General features: G+C 40.0%; 1 protein-coding gene across 7 annotated transcripts in view; it reads left to right on the top strand.

Moving 5' to 3' along the window:
- The window catches only part of CTNNA2 (catenin alpha 2), a 1062093-nt gene that overhangs the window by 756347 nt on the left and 280891 nt on the right, over positions 1-24855 (top strand). The window contains exon 8 of one of the 7 annotated variants that reach the window (XM_040993622.1): positions 2265-2278. The exons of the other annotated variants lie outside the window; for them this stretch is intronic. Within the exon in view, the coding sequence (XP_040849556.1) occupies positions 2265-2278 (14 nt within the window). The remainder of the gene's footprint in view (positions 1-2264; positions 2279-24855) is intronic. 7 annotated transcript variants of the gene reach the window in all.

Raw genomic sequence — 24855 nt, 5'->3', positions numbered from 1 at the left:
GAATCTACCAGGAGGACATTTTCAGTAAAATTTCCACTGGTCTTTTTCTGTCTGCAATTGAATGGTCATAAGAGAAGCTTTTGGCAAAAGATTGAAAATTGTGAATACTCTGTTGTAATAGTTCACTTTTGGAATGATTTCCTACTTATAATTTGCTTTCATCTTCATAATTCCTCATTGAAAATGGAGAATTAGATGTCTTCCAATTTTTTTAAAAAAAATTTATTTATTTTTATTGGGAAGTCATATACAAAGCAAGGAGGAGAGACAAAGAGGAACATCTTCCATCCAATGATATACTCCCCAAATGATCGCAGTGACTGGTGCTGAGCCAATCCAAAGCCAGGAGCCAAGAGACTCTTCTGAGTCTCCCACTTTGGTGCAGGATTCCAAGACTTTGGGCTATCCTTGACTGCTTTCCCAGGCCACAAGCAGGGAGCTGGATGGGAAGCGGTGTTGTCATTATTACAACGGGCTCCCATATGGGTTCCTGGTGCATGCAAGGCAAGGACTTTAACCATTAGGTTATGGCATCAGGCCCAGTGTCTCCTCATTTTAAGTCTCAGGAAAGAGAACCAACATGGCTAGTTGAATATATAAGGTGGCATATAGTTTGTTAGCTATGCAGTGATGGTCACATCTTTATTTTCTGATATCGAGTTTCATTTTATCTTTTTGTATGGTACTAGGAACTGGCTTATCTGATAGATACTGTTGATGACTGACTTAGGGATTTGGAAACCGAGTTATTAATATTTAAATTGTTGATTAGAAGTGATTTAGAAGCTAAATGAAATATTTTAGAAATACTGATAGACTCCCTGCATCATGTACAAAGTTGACTGAAAATCTATCATGAATCTATCTGTAGGGTTATGACTACAAAAAAAATCATGCGAGAAACATAGGAATACAGATTTGCAACTTTAGGCTAGGAAACGTTTTCAGAGATATGATGCCACAAGCACATGTGAAAAATAGGAAAACAAGGCGTATTGGATGCCATTAATTTTAAAACTTCAAAAAAAATTCTTTATTTTTATTGGAAAGTCAGAGTTATAGAAAAGAGATAAAGGTCTTCCACCCACTGGTTCATTCCCCAAATAATACAACAGCTGAGACTGAGTTAAGAGCCAGGAGCCAAGAGCTTCTTCTGGGTTTTCTGTGAGGGTGCAGGGTTCCAGGGCTTTGGGCCACCCTCTGCTGCTTTCCCAGCCAATTATGAGGCAGCTGGATAGAAGGTAGAGTCATCAGCACACAAACTAGTTCTAAATGGGATGCCAGCACTTGTAGGTGGAAGATTAGCCAATTTAGCCAGTTGTACCAGCCCTGGTATTAAAATTGTAAACTGAAAATAATTTCAAGAAAATGACCATGGGAGAAAATATTTGCACATCATGTATTTGAACATTTGAATTCAAATGATATAAATTTTGTATTTTTAAAAAAAGCATAATTTATTATATTTGAAAAGGTTACTTGGAAAAAGAGGGAGAAACAGAGAAAGAGATTCTATCTGGTGATTCATTCCCCAAGTTTCTGCAATGGCCAAATCTGGGCTAACTGAACCCAGAAGTCATGAGCTTCTTCCAGGTCTCCCACAGTGGTTCCAGGACCTAGGGTCTTGGGCCATCCTTCACTGCTTTCCTAAGCCATAAGCAGGAAGCTGGATCAAGAGCAGTACAGCCTGGATTCCAATGGGTGCTCCTATGGGATGATGTTGCTGAAGGCAGAGGCTTAGCATGCTACACCGCTGTGGCAGCCCTTATGAAACACTTTATAACTTAAGCACAAAAAGACAACCTAACTATAACTTTATATATAGTATTTTCCAGCTGCAGTACTCTGACACCAGTGAAATATCCACAATTTAAGTCACTTTCAACACTGTGTACCCTGAGTTAGTCACCGAGCTTGTAGCTTAATACACCTAAGTTATGGGCCACTTGCACTTATTTTGAAAACTGGTTATTAATGGGAATTTTTACAGTCTCTCTTTGGATTTCATAATTTGCTAAAAGAATCACAGAATCCAGGAAAGCACTGTGTGTAAAGACATTTGTGGATGAAATATCTCTGTGTCTCTCAGAGTGTCTCTATCTCTTTCCAAATATATAAGCAAATAAATAAATTACGGCTTATTGAAAGAAACTAGTCCTATGATCATATGGTTCTATTTTTATGAAACATGAAGAAGAGGGAAAGCTAGATAAAGAAACTAGATGATTGATTGATTATTGCAGAGGAATATAGGGAGAAAAAAGATGAAACATCCAGAGTACCATGTTTGCTCTTTCTGTGTTTTGTTTACTTTTTTAATGTCTTAAAAATTAAGGCAGCAAGCACTATTTACTAAATATCTGGATCAGGCTCCCACTACAAATGTCCACGAAACATGTAGCTTTAACCGCAGAGTGCATAGTATCATTGTTCTGAGAATGAATCGCAGGTCAAGCTGTTCAGCAGGATGGTTCCTTCTGCAGATTCTGAGGGGTGCCCATCCCAGTCTTATCTTTTTGAAGCTGGTAGCCTCAAACGTTCCTTGTTTAGTAAATGATGGCATCCATGTGTCTTCACATATTGTTTCTCTACTTACATCTGCCATTTTCCGAATTTCTCTTTGATAAGGACTCAATTATGTTAAGTAAAGATTCTTCTAATTACCTCATCTTTTAAAATGTTCTTTTCTGTTTTTTTTTTAACATGTGGGTTTCTTTTCTTAAAAAAAAAAAAAAGAAAAAGATGTACTTATTTATTTATTTGAAAGGCAGATTTACAGAGAGAGGAGGAAAAGGAGAGGTCTTTCCTCCATTGATTTACTCCCAAAATGACCACAATGGAAAAAGCTGGGTCCATTCAAAGCCAGGAGCCAGGAGCTTCTTGCAGGTCTCCCATGTGGGTACAGGGGCTCAAGAACTTGGGCCATCCTCCACTGCTTTCCAAGAGCACTAACAGGAAGCTGGATCAGAAGTGTAGCAGCCAGGACTCAAACCGACAGCTATATAAGAGGCAGAGGCGTAGCCTAATGCACCATGGCAAATTATTTTAACATATTTTCACATTCACGGATATGAGGATATTAGTACCTCAGCATCTTCAACAGTTATATTCACAGCACTATATTTTGTGCTGGGACTTGCCCTTTTTAAATGTTCCATTGACCTGGCTGAATTTTTAATTTTGCTTAAAGGTATCTTGGAACGGGATAGAAATCTGTTTTCTTGAGAAGCGTTATTAAAATTTACAAATACCTTTTGATAAATTTTATCTTTTATATTGGGTGATTATAGTAAACAATCACATGAAAAAAAATTCCCCAGTATTTGAAGTCTGCAGAAAAAATAAAATGACCATATAATTGGGATGTTCGTGTTGCTTGACTCCAGAATATCCTTGTATGTGTTTCTAATAAAAGCATCAGTGCTAGAATCATTTAGTCCATTCTGGCCTGCAAATGGAGGATAAAGTACACAAGTATAAATGCATTTACTGTATTTAAACCATCATTTATAAGAAAAAATGGGACTCAAGCCCACTTCTGACCACAACACTTTGGAACTGGTAAAATTGATTACTATTGCAGATTGGTAACTATAGGAGATTAGTTCCAGGATCCCTTGGGAATACTAAAGTGTTTGGATTCTTAGGTACCTTATTAAAATTGGCATAGTGTTTGCGTATAGCCTATGTATATTTTCTCATGTACTTTAAATGATCTTTAGGTTACTTGTATCTAACACAATTTAAATGTAATATAGGAGGTGGTATATTGTAGTGTTTAGAGAAGTGTGACATGGAAAAGAAAATTTTATGTGTCTGTTGGAGACACAGTATTTTCTCCTAAAGATTTGTGATCCCTGGTTGTCTGAATCCATGGATGTAGAACTCATAGATGTAGACGTTCAACTTTACTAAAAATAGAAGAGTTGATTTTTTTTTCTTTAGCAAATAGTACTTTGAGTAAAAATAAATCAGTCAAAACCAGAAAATTATGGATAAAATCTGTAATTAAATCTAAGTAATATTCTGTGGAATTATGGCTATCAGCATATAAATGTACTAAAATTTGTTATATGTGCACACACACACATACATATAGGAGCACTCCAAAACAAATTTCTCGGGGCCAGCATTTTGATACAATAGGTTAAACCTCTACTTGTAGTGTTGGCATCCCATATTTTAGTGTGAACAATTCTCTTTTAAATCAAACTTCCTTCAAATGTACCTATAGACAGCAGAATATCACCCAGACGTTTGGTCCTCTGCTGCTTATGTGGGAGGCCAACACTGAGATTCTAGCTTCTGGTTTCAGCCTGGCCTAGCCCCAATCTTTGCAGGCAATTAGGGAGTGAAACAAAGGATGGGAGATCATTTATATCGTTGTCTACCTCTATCTCTTATTCTATCTTTCCTCTGAATAAATAAAGTTATATGAGATAGTGTTTGAAATAGTGAAATTAAAATGTTTACTTGATGCAAAAATGTTGAAATACATGTATCACATCTCTGTGATTTTTTGAAGATTCTTCTTATGGCTCACCAACAGATGATCTTGAGAGATGGCATGGGCTTTGCGGAGGTTGGTAGTGGGTTCTTATTGGTAGTAGGCCCTTATTGGGAACACTCTTCTCGCAAGGATCAATGTAGTTCTTTTGTAACCCCCTTGATAGTTCTTATGAGAGGGACATTGTAAACAACAGGGCTCCCCCACTCCTGCCCCCACCCCAAGTCAACCCTCTCTAGCTTCTCTTTTGAAATCTGATCACTCAATTATACATGCACTCTTCTAACCTGATGGGAAGTAGCGCTGGGGCTAGTCACAGATCTGAGGCAATGCTTGATCCAGTAGTGTGCCTTGAACCGCCAAAGCTGTGAGTTAATAAACCTCTGTTCTTCAGAAGTAGATATTTTATTACAGGATTAAAGCTGAAATATCTATGTGTGGGTATATTATATATATATCCACACACACTGATTTCAACTCTCGCTAGTATCCCATTGCTGTTTTTTGGATAGCAAAAGTCCTGGAATCTCTAAAGCAGAAACTGCCCGCAGTTTTCCTCCCTCATTCTCCGAGCACGCTTCTATGTGTACCTACCCCAACTCCCTTTTCTCTAGCTTCCAGTGCTGTATTCCTGAATCTGATGAGTAACAACAGCCCATGTCTTATTCACTATCAGCAGTTTGGGAACACTTGATTGTTTTCTTTGTCTAGAAACTTTTTTTTATTTCCACTTGGCTTCCAGAACTCCACCAATTCTTGATTTTCTCCTTCTCTGCCTAATTTCCAATCTTCATGGAGCCCCTCTCATCTCCTTGGTCCTTAGACTTCTCCCTAGAACTGCACCCACTCTGGGTAAGCTTATTCAAGACCACGCCTTTTATTTCATCTTTTTGCTGTGGGTTCTCAAATTTATCTATTCAGCTCAAACCTCCCCCACTGAAATCCAAATTCCTATGTGTGGCTACTGCATGTTACCTAATGGATATGTGATTGGCATCTCAAAGTTAACCTTCCTGAAAGCTGAAATCTTGATTATCCTCTCTATCTACTCTCTTCGTGTCCATCCAAATCAACCGCAACATTCTAGCGCAACATTCCAAGAACTTTGGAGTCCTCTCTCTCTTGTGCACAATGTAGCATGAAATCATGTTCACACTATACTAAAATATATAGAAACTATTGACTTCTTACCTCCGCCATCATCACCTAATTTTTATATCTCATTAGAATTTTTGCAGAAACCTATTAATGATTATCTCTTCTTGTGTCTTTGCCACCTTTCCTTCCAGTGTGTTCTCAACACAGAAGCCAAGGAGATCCTTACAAACTGTAAGTCAGAATGAGTCAGTTCTCCAGCAGTGTTTTGCCAGAATCCTTACAGACACCTAGATCTGCCAAATTTGTGGCTCTGCTCCCCTCATCTCTGATACCTACTGTTGCTAATTCAGCACCAGGCATGCAGGCCTTCTTGGTAAGCTTTGAGCATACCCGATACACTCCAGCTTCAGCGCTTTATGCGTCTGCAGCTCCCTGTGTCAGGAGCTCATGACTTGTTTCCTTGGTCCCTTTAGTCTTTGCTCAGATGACACCAAGTTGGTAAGACCTTGCTTGCCCATGCTGTTTTGTCACAACGTGTCATTCAGTTTTTACTCTTTCTCTTTTCTGTTTTCTTTGTATCATTCATCATCATCATCTAGCATGCTATCCATCTAAATTATTTATCTAGTTTGTTAGTGCTTTAGTTATTTCAAGGGCAGGAAGAGATTCCATCTTCTAGTTTTCTCCTTCCAGGGCCTACATTGGCTGGGGCTGGGCAAGGCTAGGCCAAAAGCTGGAGTAGAGAAGGCAGGAACCCAATTCGCTGGAGTCTTAACAGCCGGACCAAATGCCTACCCCCACCTAGTTTATTAACTGCTGGTATCCTTCCAGAAAAATGTAAGGCTTGAAGAGCTATAGGTGACTGAATATTGCCTTCACTGCTGAATGCTCAGAGCCCAGAACAGTGCTTGACACATAGTAGGCACTAAAAAAGGAATCTTAAGCAAATGACAGAATAGCTCTTAACCATTTTTAGTTTATGAATCCATAAACTATTTTTTTATTTTTAAAGATTTATTTTTATTTATTTATTGGAAAGTCAGATATACAGAGAAGAGGAGAGACAGAGAGGAAGAGCTTCCGTCTGATGATTCACTCCCCAAGTGTGCGCAACGGTCGATGCTGTGCCGATCCAAAGCCAGGATCCAGGAACTTCTTCCGGGTCTCCCACATGGGTGCAGGGTCCCAAGGCTTTGGGCCATCCTTGACTGCTTTCCCAGGCCACAAGCAGGGAGCTGGATGGGAAGCAGGGCTGCCGGGATTAGAACCGGCGCCCATATGGGATCCCGGAGCGTTCAAGGTGAGGACTTTAGCCACTAGGCCATGCCACCGGGCCCCATGAACTATTTTTTAATGAAACGCATGGAAACACTTCCTGGTGGAAAAAATGCTGTAACATGTAATACCTACTCAGGTTCTTAGTATAATATATTCCATTAAATCCATGCAGTGACACGTTCCAAGCCCTGCAACTTTTGGATAATGATCTCTGGCCTAGAGCAAGAAGAAAAACTGCAAAACCAAACTCCACCATCACCTGTTTGATGATTGCTACTTCTGCTATAGGATGAGGGATCTGTTTATTCATCTTTAGTTTTGAAAAGTTTAATTTCACCTACATAGCTTTAGAAAGGTATATGTCATTTTTTTTTTAGACTCCTTCATAGCTTTCCCACCACTCTTCCCAAGTTCTCTAATTTTCTTTCTCTTTTTCCTGAAAATGCATCTCTAAGCATCACAAGCCTTCAACAGGAAAGGCTTGCAAGACCATGTTTGGGAGGAGATGTGTACCAAGAGCCAGGAATGAGAATAACCTTTCACCTGTAAAGTCCTGCATCAGTTCCCTAAGTAGGTCCCACCATGGGTTGAAGAAAATGGCACATTTGTAGCTGAACAGTTCTAACCGAGCAGAAATTTTACCCTTAGTGTTTTGCCAAGGACAGTAGCCTCTGAGAATTAAGGATTTATAGGTGACCATGTTTCCACTAGAAGACTTTGGAGCTCTGGGCTTCCATGCTAGGATCCTGGCTTGATTAAAGACTGCAGAGAAGCTGATACAGTAAATAGCTTTTGCATTCGGTGGACTCATATTTCCTGCTAGAGATAAACCAAGCCTGTTGCCATAAAGCAATCAGTGAGCACTGCACTGGCTGATTCAGCACTGGGCACTCTACTGTGCTGACACCTTCCGTTGGTAATGACCTCAAAATCATAAATGTTCTCTTCAAAGGTACAGAACATACGGATGAGTTGAACCTAAGTGGGAATGTTTCCTTATGTAAATACTTGCTCACTTCCCCAGCATTATGCTGTAAAACAAATGCATTTTTTTTTCCTTTCCTGAGTGCTTAGTGATACCATTTATCTTGAAATCCAGCTAATACCCTAAGAGAAGTGTGCAGACTTCTAAGTGAACTCGCTTTGGCCTTGCAATGCAAAGGGAGTGCTTGTGTCCCACACATGTACCCATCAATATTAGCATGAAGGGAGAAAGGTAGTGACATGGATATCCTAAGCTAATGCATTTCTGTTTGGCTTTGAAACAGTGTGCCTTAGATTCTTATTAATTTTTCATGGCAGGGGACTTGAGGGTTCTGGCTACGAGTAAAACATAACTGACAAATCTGTGTCTGGATACTGACCTGCTGACAGTGGATGCAGAGCTAGCTACTCAAAGGGTAGTCCTGGAGCAGTCGGCACTCCCTAGGAGCCTAGGGGCATTAGATCCGAACCTCCTGCACCTGTTGAATCAGAATCTACATCTCAAGTTTCCCCAGCTGGCTCATTTGCACATTAATAGTTTTTCCAGAAGCATTGTTTTCAAACAGGGCTGTGCCTGGGAATCACTTGGGGTGTTTAAAAAGACTGGTTGGCTAATAGGTCTTACGGTCAGGGATCCTAACTTTATTGTTGTGGGGTTCATTTCGGTCAGTGTTTTCAAAGCTCCCCAGGTGGTTGCAATCTGCAGTTAAGAATCCCTAGTTTAGAGAAGACCCAGAAGGCACCTCGGCTGCACGTGATTAATTAAGGACTGGTAGTTTAAATGCTGACTTTCAGTTAGTTCGCTGGCAGTCTACCAGTCGCAACCTTTCATTTGTGTTTTTATCTTATGGAGCAGCTATCTCCTGAATCACCAAGGAGTAAGTTATAATATATTTGGTTTACCATTTTCTCTATTTTGATTTGAAAATTGATCATTAGTTTTACGTTATATGGTTGTGCTAGAGTACTCAAAGGTTTATTCAGTTGAATCTCATTGTCTAATATACTTTTAAAGGAAAGAGTCTGGTCTGAAGATTATCATTTAAGGCATGGACCAATTCTGTGGAGTTCTTCCTGCACAGAATAAGAAAGCAAGAGCTGTGCTTTCAAAAGGTTAAATAACGGCCTGAATTGCATAACTGGTCAGCGGAGAGGCCCAGGTTTGAATGTGACATTTGAATAGGCATTTTCTGAATCTGAAAGCCCATACTTCCTTGTCACACCATGTTATCCATCCTTATTCTCCCTCCAACCCCCCCCCGCAAAGAACAACTTAGCTGTGCATGATTAACAGCCACTTAAAAGCAATTGTGTTATTTTTGTGTAGTGTTGTACATAGCGCACACAGAAGCAATGTGTACCTTTTTCATTCCTTGGACCATCACTGAGTAAAGAGAATGTATGCCCTGGGGTTCTGATTTAAAAATAGTCACAAACAGCACAGCTGTTAGAAGAACTGAAAGGGCTTGGAGATGGTTGTTAGGTGTCCTGGGTAGAGTGGCTTGTGTGAGTTTTCACGAGGTAGGTACTTCGCTGAAGCTGCTGCTACAGACTATGGAGGGAAGAGGCAGAAGAAAGACAGGGTCTAAGGGAAGAAAGGAAAAAGTCTGCTAGCGGAAATGCCAAAAGGTTCTTTCAAATTATATATAGCAGCAGCAGATGGCACAATGGAAAGGACGAACGGATTATCTTGCTGGGATTTGTGGTGTCCACTTCATCGTCCACAGTAAAAGGCATTTGGATCAGTTGAGGAAAGCAACAACGTTTTTAAACGGTGGCTTCCAGAACTTGCCATCTGTGGACCCTGCCTCATCTCATTGCCCAATAAAGATTGCAATGGCACTGAGTGAAAAGTCAGATTCTTTCATCTGGCTGTTTTTCTTATTCTTTGTGTTCTTTTGGTGATTGAATTTGTGTCTGAGAAGGATCTTGGCTTTAAAACGTTTTTGCTTCCAATGGATTTATATATCTCTATATCATATTGGAAGATTGCTAGGAAAGGAACAGTGTGGTTGGTTTGTTGATTCATTTCTTGCTTGGGGGTGGGTGTCTTCTGGCATCACATAGGATTTTAAACTTCATACTGAGTGCCTACAAAATTAAAAAAAAAAAAAGGCGGGCCTGCTAAGTGAGTTCTTGCCCCATGTTCTGTTCATGGTTCTTGCTCACAATCACCATGGTTACCAAAAATCTGTGCACACAGAGATCTTCCCACCTGCCTGCTTCCTCCTACTTCCCATGCTACCCCCCTCAATTGTCCTTTAATTTCTTGGTTTCCTCTGCCTCCCACTTTATCCTATTATCCTACATTCCAAACTTTTTCCTTCTTTTAATTACTTCTCTGCTCTATGGTCTGTTTGATTAAGAAGTTTTATTTCAACTGTACTTATTTGTGATGACTAGCCTAGGATCTAAATTAAGGTTTATTTTTATATGCTCTATAAAATATTTTCTAAAATAATTAATGACAACAGTGAATTCTAGGAAGGCATTTAAACTGCGGCGAAGGAATGAATGGCTCTTTAGCTTAATAGATGTGTATTGGAATATACTTGCAGAGTAAAGAAGATAGTACTCCTGAAACTACTGGTGTTTTGTGAGTGAGGGTACTTCTTTTTTCTTCTTCTTCTTTTTTTTTTAATGAGTGAATTAGCATTCAGCAGAAACTATTGGGGATTTGTGAAAAATTTGGGGTCCTTAAATTTCCAGATGAACTGGTAATGCTTATAGCCTTCTTAGTCATCGTATTAAAGTAAAATAAGCTTTTAAAAAAGCTATATCATTGCTTAGACATTCCCAAAGATTTTACTCATATTTTTACAGTTGTTGTGAATTATCAAGTGGTACACATATTTCAGTACTGAAGGTTAAGTGTGAGTCCATTGCTATAAGAAATGACACAAGGTGGCCATTGGCACATAGTGGCCCAAGCAGTCAAGCACAGGTGGAAAAGCTCATGTCCCTTAGCTGAACTCCTTGGTTCAGTAACTGGTTCTGTTCCTGTCTCCTGCTTCCTACTAATGCTCACCTTGGGAAACAGCACCGATGGATGAAGCAGCGGGGTCCCTGCTACCCATGCGAGAGACCAGGCCTGGGTTCTTAGCTCCTGGATTTGTCACCCTGCTAGGGTTACTGCAGGCATTTAGGGAGTAGATGAATGTGCAGGACCTCTCTCAAGTAATAAGTTAAAAAAACAAATGATGCATTGTATGTTCAGGTACTAGGGTTCAAGTGCTGGATCTGCTCCTCATTCTGGCTTCCTGCTGAGGCACACTGTGGGTGGTGACAGGTGATAGCCGGAGTCACTGTGTCCTTGCCACTCATGGGAGAGACAGGAATTGGGTTTCTGAATGGCCCAGCCCTGGCTGTGGCTGGCTTTTGGGAAGTGAACCAACAGATTGCAATGTTTTTCTGTCTCCTCTCTCCTTTTCAGTGTCTACCTTTCTAATGAATACGGAATTTTTGAAAATTTTCAAAAGAAAGTGGCAATTAGAACATTCATCATTCTTCTTAAGCAGAATGTGTCCTCACTTAAGTACTATACTCAAATCTCTTCATTGAGCCCTTCAGACAAGCCGGACATCTATACCCTGTAGTGATTCATAATGCAAAGACTATTTTTCTACCACAATGTTTTAATGAAAATTAAATAAATGAATGTGTTAAAGCACTTGCAGCCAGTTTGAACACTATCCCTGTCATATTAATATCTGGAAGGCAGTTCTTTACCTATGCTCAATGCCTCAGCAGTCACAGCTGACTAATTGTATTCATGAATCTAGGAATTTGTGTCCCTTTTCTGGTGTTCACCTGGGCTTGGCCTCAAGCGTAACAAAGGTTTCTGAATATTTGAGGGCAATTTAGTTAAAACACTCATATGGTAATTTTTCTGGAAAAAAACTACGGATAAGGCATAATGCAAGGTTTAAATAAACACTTCAGATGATGTGAACTGAAGCAAACACTTGTGCAGCATTATGCTCTCTTGTGGTCAACTCCCATAGCCAGTTATATGCATCTTGTTAGAACGTTCGTGTAACCAGTGAGAGGACGGCTAAAGATTGCAAGGATCCTACTGCAGAAAGTAGAACTTAGGTTAAAAAAAAACAGTTGTGTACACAGTCCAGTTGCAAAAGAGATTACATCTGATAAAAATGGATTCTCCAATGCGATTCATTTCCCCCCATGTATGTGAGAGTGACTCTGAACGGGGATGCATTTTGTTGCCAGTTCACTAGAGTCTAAATGTCATATTTGCGTAATGCCAGAGGAAGGAGTGCATGCCTCCACCAGATCAGTTTGTTATCCCCTGCTGTGTCTGGGGTGCGGGAGGAAATCAATCCCTTCACTTCCACATGATGAGTCAGCTCACAGTCCATAGTGGCCACATTCCCGGGAAAAGAACTTGTTGGGAGAAATGATCAAAGAGGACCATGTTGGACTTCAGTGCTGCCCAGTTGGTGAATTATATTTTTAGAGCAATCAGTTTAAATCCTACAGATTGAAATTTGTGCTGCTTGCTAACTGCCTTGGTGATTTGGCATGAAATTTAATTTGCTTTAACATGCACAGGGGGTAAGCAGGGGGGCGTTAATGTCACATTTAAGAATTGCTGCATCACTTTGAAAAATAACTAAACTCTTGGTGTAAGACTTTCATTTTCCTTCTTCAAAACAAGCATTGGCTCTCTAGGTTGAACTCAGTGCCTAGTCTACCAGTCTGAGTTAATTTTCTCTTCTCTGTGGTTCATACTCTTTCTGACTTTGATGTTAGCATTGAAGCAGCATGTACCATATATGAGGCACTTGCTTAATTGATCATTGAATACAAACTCAGTGAATTTAGTCTCCCAGTTTTACAGATGAGGCGGGTTGACAACTCCTGCTCTTCACTGTTCTTGCAGATACCTATGGGAGAGCTCCTCTTTCAATGTGTCTTGTAGTGTTCTTTCATGGCTGCCTTGCAAGGTGTGAATCCTGGTCCACAAAGAATATATAAGATTGAAAGGAAAGTCTTGGAACCAAGGATTCCGTTAATTTCCTCTTTTTTTTTTTTTTCCTTTAGGGCTCTAGCTTTTGAGAAGTAAGTTTTCAAAATTGTGTTTTTTTATTATTTTTTTATTGGAAAGGCGGATGTACAGAGAGGAGAGACAGAGAGGAAGATCTTCCGTCCAATGATTCACTCCCCAAGTGAGCGCAATGGCCCATGCTATGCAGATCCAGAGCCAGGAGCCTCTTCCGGGTCTCCCACGCGGACGCAGGTTCCCAAAGCTTTGGGCCGTCCTCGACTGCTTTCCCAGGCCACAGGCAGGGAGCTGGAAGGGAAGTGGGGCTGCTGGGATAGAACCGGTGCCCATATGGGATCCTGGTGCGTGCAAGGCAAGGACCTTCAACCACTTGCGCCACCGTGCCGGGCCCGCAAAATTGTGTTTTTTAAAAGCTATTTCTCTGATATGAATAAGTGAAGGCTGAGTTAACCTGAAACTTTGCAGGATACAAATAATCACACTATCTAAAGCACTAAAAATATCAGGGCTGCCATTGTGGTGCCACAAGTTACGCAGCCCCCTAGCAACCCCAGAATCCCATGTCAGCATGGCATTTGGAGACTTGGATGCCCAGCTCCTGGCTGGTGCACATGTGAAAGCAGCAGCAGATGGCCCAAGTCCTTGCACTCCAGCTATTCATGTTGCAGGCCAGAATGAACTTCCGGGTTCCTATACACGGCCCTGCCATTGCAGCCATATGGGGAGTGGATCAGCAGATGGAAGATCTTCCTCTGTCTCTCCTTATCCCTATCACTCTGGTTTTCAAATAAATAAGTTATTATAAATTACAAAAAACTAATGATAAAATATTGCTAATAATTCCATGTCTTGAATTTACTTGTAGAACTGAAACCATATTGTATTCCCATGGCAAATAAAACAAAATGAAATGGATATTGCTTTAGTCAAAGGTCTCCTATGCATGTCAGCAGTATCTACCTGATTTCCAACATGTCAAGATTATACCTAAATGTAAAGTCTGTTTGGGGAACCAGCACTGCACCATGCACGTTAGCTGTTGGCTGCCTTGCTGGCATCCCAAAAGGGTGCAGGTTTGAGTCCAGGCTGCTCCCTACTGATGTGTCTTGGCAATTAGGGAGGACTCCCCAACTGTTTGGACCCCTGCACCTTTCAAGGGTGACGTGGAAGAAGTCGCAGGTTCCTGCTTTGAGCTTATTGCAGCTTTGGCTGCTGTGACTATTTGAGGAGTGAATCAGAGGATGGGAAACTTCCTCTGTCTCTAACTCTGCTTTTTAAGTGCATAATAAAATGGATATTTTGAAAACACTTGATGTGGCCATTGAAATGGTTCCTAGTCATTGATTCATGCTCTGAGTCCTATGTTTGATAATTCCTGTACTCTGTAATGCCGGTTTTAACCCTAACTGTGCTTTCCCTTAAATTCAGCAGATTACTCAGTCAATAATAAACCTTCTTTGCCTGGGAACTATAGCATATTTCAAACAGTTGTAAAGGGAGGGCTGCTTGGCTCCCAAAAGATCTCTTTTAGTTTATCACTTTGCATTTGTAGTGAATTGTGGCATGATTTATTTTCTAATAGGTTATGGAAAAGTGCCATTTTTTGAAATGATAGTCAATAAGAACTGTAAAGGATCTCCGGAGGAGAATGTGCTTCATCTAATTAAGCTGTTTATTTGAATTTATTATAATAAATTCAGTTGATCGGGCATTGGAGATACTTTTAACTTCACCTAGGAAATGAGAATATTTTCGATTTCTTCCTAACCATGTTAGGTAGTTTTCAAAAGTTCATGGAGTGTTGAATTTTAAATTTGAGAGGCAGAGCAAAAGAACCTGTCCATTGGTTCACTCCCTAAATGCTTTCAGTGACTAGCGCTGAGCTGGCAGTTCAAGTAAGGTCTTCCATGCAGGTGGCAGTACGCTAATCATCACACTCTCACAACTGGAATTGGGAGCTCAGTCAGGACTGAACCCCCAGTACTCCAAGGTGAGACTGACAGTGCCTCAAATGATATCTCTTTTTTTTAAGATTTATTTATTTTTTATTACAAAGACAGATATACAGAGAGGAGGAGAGACAGAGAGGAAGATCTTCTGTCCAATGATTCACTCCCCAAGTGAGCGCAACGGCCGATGCTATGCCGATCCGGAGCCAGGATCCAGGAACTTCTTCCGGGTCTCCCACATGGGTGCAGGGTCCCAAAGCTTTGTGCCATCCTTGACTGCTTTCCCGGGCCACAAGCAGGGAGCTGGATGGGAAGTGGAGCTGCCGGGATTAGAACCAGTGCCCATATGGGATCCAGGGGCGTTCAAGGCGAGGACTTTTAGCCGCTAGGCCACGCCACCAGGCCCCTCAAATGATATCTTAACCATATGCCTACTTCCCATATTTTTTTTAAAAATTTCATTTCTCCATTAATATTTTGAAGCATTCTTGTGCCTTCTGTGTGTTCTGCCACTGACATGTGCTACAATATTATACAAGTTTTAGAGATGACTTTTTTTAACAAGTGTTTCCCTTTGGGAAAATAGGTTCATTACTTCTATTAGGTTAGTACATGTATCAGTGCTTGAGAAATAAAACTTACTGAGTGTTCAAAAGGTTGAAGTGTGAGCACTTTTTCCCCGAAGGAATCTAGTTAATCTTGTTCCACAGAAATGCTCCCGTCCTAGAGCATGTTAGTCACAGCGAGTTGTTTTGCTCATCAATTATTAGCTTTAACTCTCATTCTCCGTTTAAGATCTCAAGACCCTGACAAGTAGTAAAATTAGTGGCGGAGGAACTAATTTTCCAACAACAAGGGATGAAACTGAGCCATAAAAATATAGAACTGGATAAAACAAGCCAGCAGCTACTGCTATTCTTCTGTCCTGGTGGATTTATAAAGGTGGTTTGACATAGTCATGAGAAAAGTAAAATCGTACTGCTTTGTTCAATGTTGGATGCACTATGCAGAGTAGGAGCTTTATAAAGTGTCTTTCTAGTGTAGTTTATGGTGTGTATGGTAACTTATAGGTGTGGCTGCACTGAATAAAATTTAAATTTTGAAAAGTCCACAACACAATGATCCTGTCTTTTGCAACAAATTGGATTCACCTAAAAACCATTATGAATATTGAAATGCCAGTCTGAAAAAGATAAGTATGTTTTCCTTGATCAGTTGTAGCTTATACAGAGTTTGAAAAATATAAGTAACTTCTAGGAGTGAAATTTACATTTTGAGATTTGATTATGGTTACAACCTTTATCTATACTCTTGAATAGTGTTTTTTTTTTCTTCTACTTGCTAAGTTTTTTTCTTTAAAGATTTATTTTTATTATGTTTTTATTGGAAAGGCAGATATACAGAGAGGAGAGACAGAGAGGAAGATCTTCCGTCCAATGATTCACTCCCCAAGTGAGCGCAATGGCCCATGCTATGCCGGTCCAGAGCCAGGAGCCTCTTCCGGGTCTCCCACACGTGGGTGCAGGGTCCCAAAGCTTTGGGCCATCCTCGACTGCTTTCCCGGGCCACAGGCAGGGAGCTGGAAGGGAAGCGGGGCTGCTGGGATTAGAACCGGTGCCCATATGGGATCCTGGTGCGTGCAAGGCGAGGACCTTAACCACTTGCACCACCGCGCCGGGCCCTACTTGCTAAGTTTTGAATTCTTTATCTAAAGGAGTGTTAAACCTGTAATTATGACGTGAACTAAAGGTATGCCACTATGAAAATTAAAAAAAGAAGGGAAGAAGGGGGAGATGGGTGGAAACACAGGAGGGAGTAAAGTGGGAAATACTACCATGTACCTAAATCTGTATTGTGAAATACATGAAAGTTATTCACTTTGTGTAAATTAATTAGAAATATGAAAAATAACCACATATCCCTTAACTGCAGTTTCTTATTTCTTTATGTGATATCGGGAAAAACAAAATAAATAGCAAACATATTCTAGACTTACCCCTGTCTCTAAAATATTTACCTCATGGGCCTATAAAAGGTCTGTCCATATCGTTATGAAGCAAAGATTATGCCCCAATTCTACCTTCTGTATTAGGCTTTTGCCAAGATTGAATGAGATTACCTAGCTGAAAGTGCTTTATAAACTCGAATGGAATTGTGCTTTGCAATTTGACATTATTTAGTGCGCAGGAGCAGTGAGGTAGTAAATAATATCTCAGTGGCTTAAATTAATACAATTGCCAAAAGAGCCTAATTTAGAAAATTGCCTAAACATGAAAGAATCTTATTCCATATGCAGTTTCTCTATACTCCAGGCTTCAGAAGTTATCTTAATGCTAAGAAGTGCTGTGGTTGCCACAGTAAATGAGACCCAGCAATTGTGCTGTGAAGAGCAGCTCTCCAGAGACTGAGCAGTTAACTCCTCACACCTGAGCCCCTTCCTTAACCTTCAACAGATGAGTCCTTCATACCTTGTCAGTTAACTAGCTTCAGGAGTAGTTGTCCCCAAACACCGTATGGAAAGAAATGATCAGAAATAAAAACACAGTGACTGGAGAACAAAAGGGGGTGGAATTGTAGAAGAGCATGTGTATGTGGGAGGTAGTGATAGGTGAAGATCGGAGTGCTTTACAGAGGAGAGAATATGGAAGGTGTAATCATGGTGCTTGATTTAAAAAGCCATTTTGGGGCCCGGCGCGGTGGCGCAGTGGTTAAGGTCCTCGCCTTGCACGCCCGGGATCCCATATGGGCGCCGGTTCCTATCCCAGCAGCCCCGCTTCCCTTCCAGCTCCCTGCCTGTGGCCTGGGAAAGCAGTCGAGGACAGCCCAAAGCTTTGGGACCCTGCACCCGCGTGGGAGACCCGGAAGAGGCTCCTGGCTCTGGATCTGCATAGCATGGGCCATTGCGCTCACTTGGGGAGTGAATCATTGGACGGAAGATCTTCCTCTCTGTCTCTCCTCTCTGTATATCCGCCTTTCCAATAAAAAAAAAATAATAAAAATAAATCTTTTTTTAAAAAAAAGCCATTTTGTCCAATGCCATTGTAGGGAGCATAACCGTAAAAGACCCCAAGTTAGATGGCACCCTGTTCGCGGTTACAAGTAGAGAGCTTCTGCAGTGCTGTATAAATTTCTGAAGACAGAATATTTTTTCAGGGGCCAAATGTACAAGCAAAGCACAAATGGAAGCACCAGGGTTGTGAGAATTACGCAAGCAAAAAGGATATTTAGGGAGAAGTCTTTGGGAGGATAGCACTTCTGTTGTCTAAATATTTGAACATGTCTTGGGTTTGAGTAAAATTATAGGAAATACCTATTTCTGCTGCAGCATGTGAATCTTTTCCAAAGACTAAAGCTGTTCCCTGAGTCTGCTGAAATCTAGATCAATGTTTCTGAGATTCAGGAGTTGACACTGATGGACCAGGAGCATACTCTGAAGACAGGGTACAGATAGATCCTGTTACTCAATGGATTTTTTCAGGTGCCATGGATGCTGAATTAGGTATTGCTACAATGATGGTTAGAGATTCAAGTTTTTTGTTTTGAATTTTAAACTTTAACCCTCTAGATGGCCTCTCTAGATTGTCTAAATCTTCAGCAGGTTTCACCTGGTGCTATGATTTCCTTCATACTCAGAATACATTTAGTGGGAGAGCTGAGGTTATTTTTCAGTTTCCCCAAGTCCAAGTTCCTTGTCAGGACAAGGTGTGGGCTCACTTAGCATGTGAGAAGAGCTACGTGCTATTTGAAATTTTTGCTTCTGTGTTAGTAAGAGATCATTTCCCAATGAGTCTTCTGAATTGTAGCAGACGTTCATATATGCCTACCACAAGTCCTCTCTTGTCCTTACTAATGACACTGCCGGCAATATGCTCTGCTAGAAGTCATACCAGTTGGCTGTCCATCCTCCTTCACTGCTTAATAACCACAGGCTAATGATGCAGAAGTCTCCTGGGAGAGACAGTTTTCCTGATTAAAAAAAAAAAAAATTAGCACAGGCTATGCTCTTCTCTTTTCCCCATCATGGGCATAATGGGCATAATCCGTAGGTCTTCAGTGCTTTCCTTTGGGGTGAGGACATAAGTTGCTTTCTAAGAGTAGTTGAGATGCTGATTCCCTTGAGCAGGTGGACTGCCCTGAGCAGTAGTCTCAATGACTTCTTGTTATGTGAGAAAAATAATCCTTATAATTTCAAAGCTGCTCTTCATTGAGTTTCAACAATGTGCTTCCAGACACAGTTCTGAGTGATATTTCTGTGACCACCAAACGATAAGCAAAGAAAAAATTGTTACTTGAGTTTTAGTGATTCAATCTCCTAATTTATCATAAGCGAAGGTGGGTATTTCTATTTTATGGACTTGTGTTGTTTTTTTTAAATTGAACCTATTTTCTTTACTTTCTGAACTCCTATGACTAAGCTGGTTTTCAGTGAACATTGAATTGGCATCTTTAGTCAGATAGGATGATTTTAATTATATAGAGACTAAACTATATAGAGATTAAATGACACTCAAAATATGACTATTTGCCTCTGTGGTTAATAATACTGGATAAATAGTATAGTCACATTGCTTCTTTTTTTTCCCAAAAAGATTCTGGTTCTTATCCCATCCATTTCACTCTTCAAAGTAATCCCTGTCCTCCAATAGAGACCTCTTTACCTTAGTAACTCTGTTATGTCAATTGTATAACAGTTTGGACGTTTTTGGGTAGTTTCATTTTATCTCTTTTTTCATTGCAAAGCAGCCTGCAGAGCAATAAGGTAGGGAACATGCCTTTTGGACCTGATTTTTTTTCCCTCCAAAATAGCTTTGGCACTGGTTACTGATAAAAGGACTTTGGTTCACTATAGAAACCAAAAGGCAGGTAAGTGGATTTAGCCTCACACTGATGCAAAGGTGACTCCCAGACAGGAAAATGGAATCTTTAGTTGGAACATAAATCTGGGACAGCAATACGCAGTTAAGATCTCACACTGTACCTGGAGTCAGATCACTAGGGACCCAACTTCTAATCCTACAGGTAGAGTGCCCTAGGTCCTTCTCTTCCCTAATCCAAGTCACAGTTATAAAATGAGTGGGCTCTAAAAGTTGTTCTGGAATCAACATTCTGAATCATTCATGTTCCAGAAATATTGTACACTTATGATGTGCCACACATTCTAGTGGTGATACAAATGAAGGACGAACCAAGCAGAGGAAAGATATCAGGCTTTGAGATTCCAGAGAATAGGGGGAAACAGTGGGAAGATCATCTTGGAGGGGAAAAAAGGATAGAAATAGAAGAGAGCAATGAGAACATCTTTTTCAGTGTATCTAACTAGATTTTACTTCTTCAATGAAGTGTCCTTGGACCACTGCACAGGTTATTCCTCTTGCCATATGGGGAATCTCAAAGCACTGCTGTTGGCAGTGTTATTGAGCACTTAGCAACAAATTATATTAGAATATCTCTTTCTGGAAATTTTTCTAGTCTCTCCAATAGAATGAGAACTCTTAGATGCTATGGCCAGGTCAATCCACTGTTTGACACCAAGCATTCAGTAAACCAGACAAGTATTTTGAGTCATTCCAAAAAGCATAGGAACAAGGTTTAAAATCTTAATATTTATGCACAGAATTAAAATCATAAAGTAGGAGTAGTGAAAAATTGACTAGGAGTATTGAGTTCAGGATGGCTGACCACCTACAGCCATGCCATAAAACAGACGTCATGTGCTTCTCTTAGATGCATTCAACTTGTATGTAAAAGATTAGATAATGGCTATGTTACAGCGCGGTGATTTCCATTCTTAATCCACAATATCCATGCATTACCACAAATCACTGAAGATCCACATAAAAGGCAATTTTCAGAAGGCATTTGGGATAGCTCTTTTTGGGGGGTAGGAAAAGGAAGTTTTGAGTAATGAAAAAGAAGATAGAAGAGGATAGGATAATATTCTTTAGATGCATTTTGCAGTTTCATAATCAATCTGTATTTAGCGTTTGTACTCTATCTCCCCCCTCCTTTTGCATCTCCCAAGAGCGGAAGTCCCACTTGTACTCTTGGCATTTATACTGTGTATCATAGTGTGTACAGTTTTTCAGTATAGACAGTTCTGAACTGCCACATCAGCAAAACTAATTGTTTCTACCTCGCTCCAAATGGCACCAGAAGATGCAGTGGCAGAATATATGAAAAAGGAGGATCTCTAGGTTTCCTCTTCATTTCTTGATGTGGATGTCTACATACCAAGAAAGGAAAAGTGTGAATCCTTTATTCAGATCCACCCATGTGGTACTCAAACACTAAGAATAAGAGGCAAGGTCCCTAGCTCCCAAGATTGAACAGTTTCATAAATTATATCATCGGCGGCTACTGCCTAACACAGAGCTCTGCCAAGAAGTTGACTTTCTTATTGACAGTTGGTAAATGAGTATGCTTGGTTGGTCCTGTGAGAGCAGTTATAAAGCATATCCTTGCACATAATATACCCTAAGAAAGCAATAGACGGAACTGTGAGCCCTAAGTCTTCATGAACTTAGATTCAGGAAGTACAGAATCTGAATCCTTGTTTATTGCCTGGCCTTGTGAACTGAAGCAATGTTCTTAACATTTCTGTCTTAGTTCTGTCATCCATGAAGCAGGGATACTACAGGTACCTGTTTCATAGGTGTGATGCATGAACCATTTCAAATAAACCTTAGAAAATGCCTAGGATAATGCACTGTATAATCATTATCTATTGCCACTATTATTTTAGGTTTGCACAATGTCTGGTATGTAGGAGATACTAAAAATATTTTTACTGAATAAATATATACGTGAGAACTATATCAGTAGTCCTTCATTTTTTGTTTACTTTGTGTATTCATAGAACTTTTAGAAAAAAAATCCATGTGCTTCTTCAAGTATCTTAAATGCTTCATTTTAAGTGCAGTCATTTCCAAAAGATGCAATTACTAGTATATTGTAATCATTGAAATTGTAAAGTAGAACTCTTACATCACTTTCATATATTATGGAATAGAAATATTGCCATAATCTGTTTAAGAAACATGAGCAAGTTCTTTTGTAACATTTTCAAATGCTGTTTCATTTTCCATCCTCTTACACTTGAAATTTCCAGTCTATTTATCAGAGAATTATATAAAGCAATTTTTTAAAAAGATAGAAATATATTTATTTAAAAATCAGATTTTCTGAGAGAAGGAGACAGAAAGATCTTCTTTTCATTGGTTCACTCCCCAAGTGGCTGCAATGCCTGAACCTGAGTCAATCTAGAGCCAGGAGCCAGCAGCCAGGAGCTTCTTCTGGGTCTCTGGTCTGGTTGAAGGATCCCAAGGCCTTGGACCATCCTCTTCTGTTTTCCAGGCAACAAGCAGAGAGCTAGATGGGAAATGGGGTAGCCAGTACATGAATCGGTGCCACATGGGATCCGATCACATGCAAGGCAAGAGCATTAGCCACTAGGCTACTGTGCTTAGTCCCTTAAGCAAATATATTTTTAATATTGAATCATTTTCTAGGCAGAGAGAAAAATTCTTTGACTGGTTTGGTTCTCAACTGCTTGCAGCCATCCAAGCTGGGCCTGGCTGAAATAGGCTAACCTAGGATTCATTTGAGGCCTCCCACATGGCTGGAGAAAACCAATGACCTTAGATATCACCTGCTAATTCCCAGGGTGCACATCATCAGAAAACGGAGTGAGAAGAGAAATGCAAGCTTTTCAACTAGCAAGTTAACTGCTGTGGCAAATGAAGGCCCTAATGAAATTTCAAATTTGAAATCATTCATTTTTAGTCTCCAGTTGTTTTAGAATTACTTTTTCAAGAAAAAACTTTTCTGTGTTGAGTTGCATTGATGTCATTATTAAAAATAAAATGGTTGCAATATGTGTAAGTCGATTTCTGGACTCATCTATTCTGGACTCTAGTTCTATTGACTTTTTAATTTATATTTATATTTATGCCAATAATATACTCTCTTAATTACTTGAGCTTTATTGTAAGTTATGAAACCTGATAGAGTAGGGCATCCAAATTTATTATTCCTTGAGACAATTTTGGCTTTTCCATCCCTTTGTATTGCTAAGTTGATTTAGAATCATACTGCTGATTTCTATGTTTTTTTTAAGATATATTTTTATTGGAAAGTCAGATATGCATAGAGGAGGAGAGACAGAGAGGAAGATCTTCCGTCCGATGGTTTATTTCCCAAGTGACCGCAACAGCTGCAACTGAGCCAATCTGAAGCCAGCAGTCTGAAGCCTCTTCCGGAGGCTTCCGGACTACTGTACCTTCCCACAAAGGTACAGGGTCCCAAGGTTTGGGTCATCCTTGGCTGCTTTCCTGGGCCACAAGCAGGGAGCTGGATCAGAAGTGGGGCAGCCGGGGTTAGAACCAGCGCCCAAATGGGATCCTGGTGAGTGTGAGGCAAGGACTTTAGCCACTGGGATACCACACTGGGTCCCAATTTCTGGCTTCAAAAAAATCCATACTGTATGATTTTCATTGGGTTGCATCCACTCTGGAGATCAGTTTGGAAAAAAACTGATGTTTTAATGAAATCGAGCCTTCTTATCTATGACCATCACAGATGAATTGGCTATTCACGTTTATCTGTAACAACTCCAGCGAAGTTTTAGTTTTTAACGTGATTGTCTTAAGCATCTTACACAAAGCTAACAGAAAAAGTAGTGAAATGAAAAGTTTACAGTGGTACATATTTTCTTTTTTCAAACATGAGCATCCATGCTAAAAATGTCATCATATCCTGGACTATTTTTATATTAATAATACATAATTGAAACAACATTTTCATATGAATAATTAGGAACAACAGATATTTCTTGAAAATATGTTGTAGAAGAGTGGAGATGGCGACTATAATTATCCCTTTTAATAGCACCCTGAAGTTTCCTATGCTACCCAAGAATACACTTCAGAAGAATGTATAATGGAAGGATATTGTGCCACTGTTTTATTAAAGCAGGAAATTAGTAAGAATGAAAAGTGAAAGAAGAAAAGGAAAATTTTTTCTCCAGGAGCATTTCAGACATTTTAGGTAATGAGACTCATGGAGTTCCATGGCCTTCCCTGTATGACATTGACAGGGAACACCAGGTTCAGTCTTTCCCTTTGCTGAGGGACAATTGTATATACCTCTGCTTGAAAACTCCTCTAGCGCAGTTGAACAACAAATGAAAGGTTGGGCATTTGCAAATGAAGTGGTCATCTATGTTTTAAGCATCCTCATGCATTTGCTTTCGAATGTTATTTTTCTTGCATTGAGAGTCTAAGTGAGTCACAAACTTGAATGTGTGATACTACTCCTTGGTGTTGAACTTGCTATTGCTTATGAATAATTAACACTTATTAGTATGCATTAATTATTTAACATGGTGGTTTTTAATATCTGACTAGCTGAATGTTGACTCTTCTTCGAATGGATGCCGTCTATGAATATTCTGTGGACAGTGGGCAGGTCACATTTTCTGTGACCCTACTGACTTTTGTAGCAAAACCCATTTTATTTTTCCATTAAAACTATAACTACTAATTTATACAGGTTTCAAACTGATCTTGCACATGGAACATCAACCTAAGAGGTAATGAGTTACCCAAAAAGGAGCAAATATCCAGGCCTTCTCAGTCAGTCATGAGAACTATCTGAGCAGTCCTGAGGCATGCAATCTGTTGAGGTTGATAAGAAGAAATTTCACTGTGATAACCAACCAGGAGAACACATTCCATAAGTGTTCTGTAGATATAAGTAGTCCTCAAATGTAGTTCTTGAGGGTATCTTTTGTCGCTTGTGGTTCATCCTAAATTCACTTGGCAATTGTGTTAGGTTATTGGCTTTATTCTCTTTATGATGTGAGGAGGGGTTATTTCGCATCTGAAAAACAAGAACAAGCTGAAGGTAGGCTCTTTGCCTCCCTTAGAACTTAGAGGGAAGGGCTTATCTTCCTTCATGATTGTATTTTAGACATGATTCCTAGGGCTTTAAGAAAGACATTTTGCATGAGAGAG

The sequence above is a fragment of the Ochotona curzoniae genome, unplaced genomic scaffold (assembly GCF_017591425.1).
Source record: "Ochotona curzoniae isolate NIBS_2020 unplaced genomic scaffold, NIBS_Ocur_1.0 contig_883, whole genome shotgun sequence".
NCBI classification, from domain to species: Eukaryota; Metazoa; Chordata; class Mammalia; order Lagomorpha; family Ochotonidae; genus Ochotona; species Ochotona curzoniae.
The sequence above is the reverse complement of the archived record's forward strand: the minus strand, read 5'-3'. Positions and strand labels throughout refer to the sequence as shown.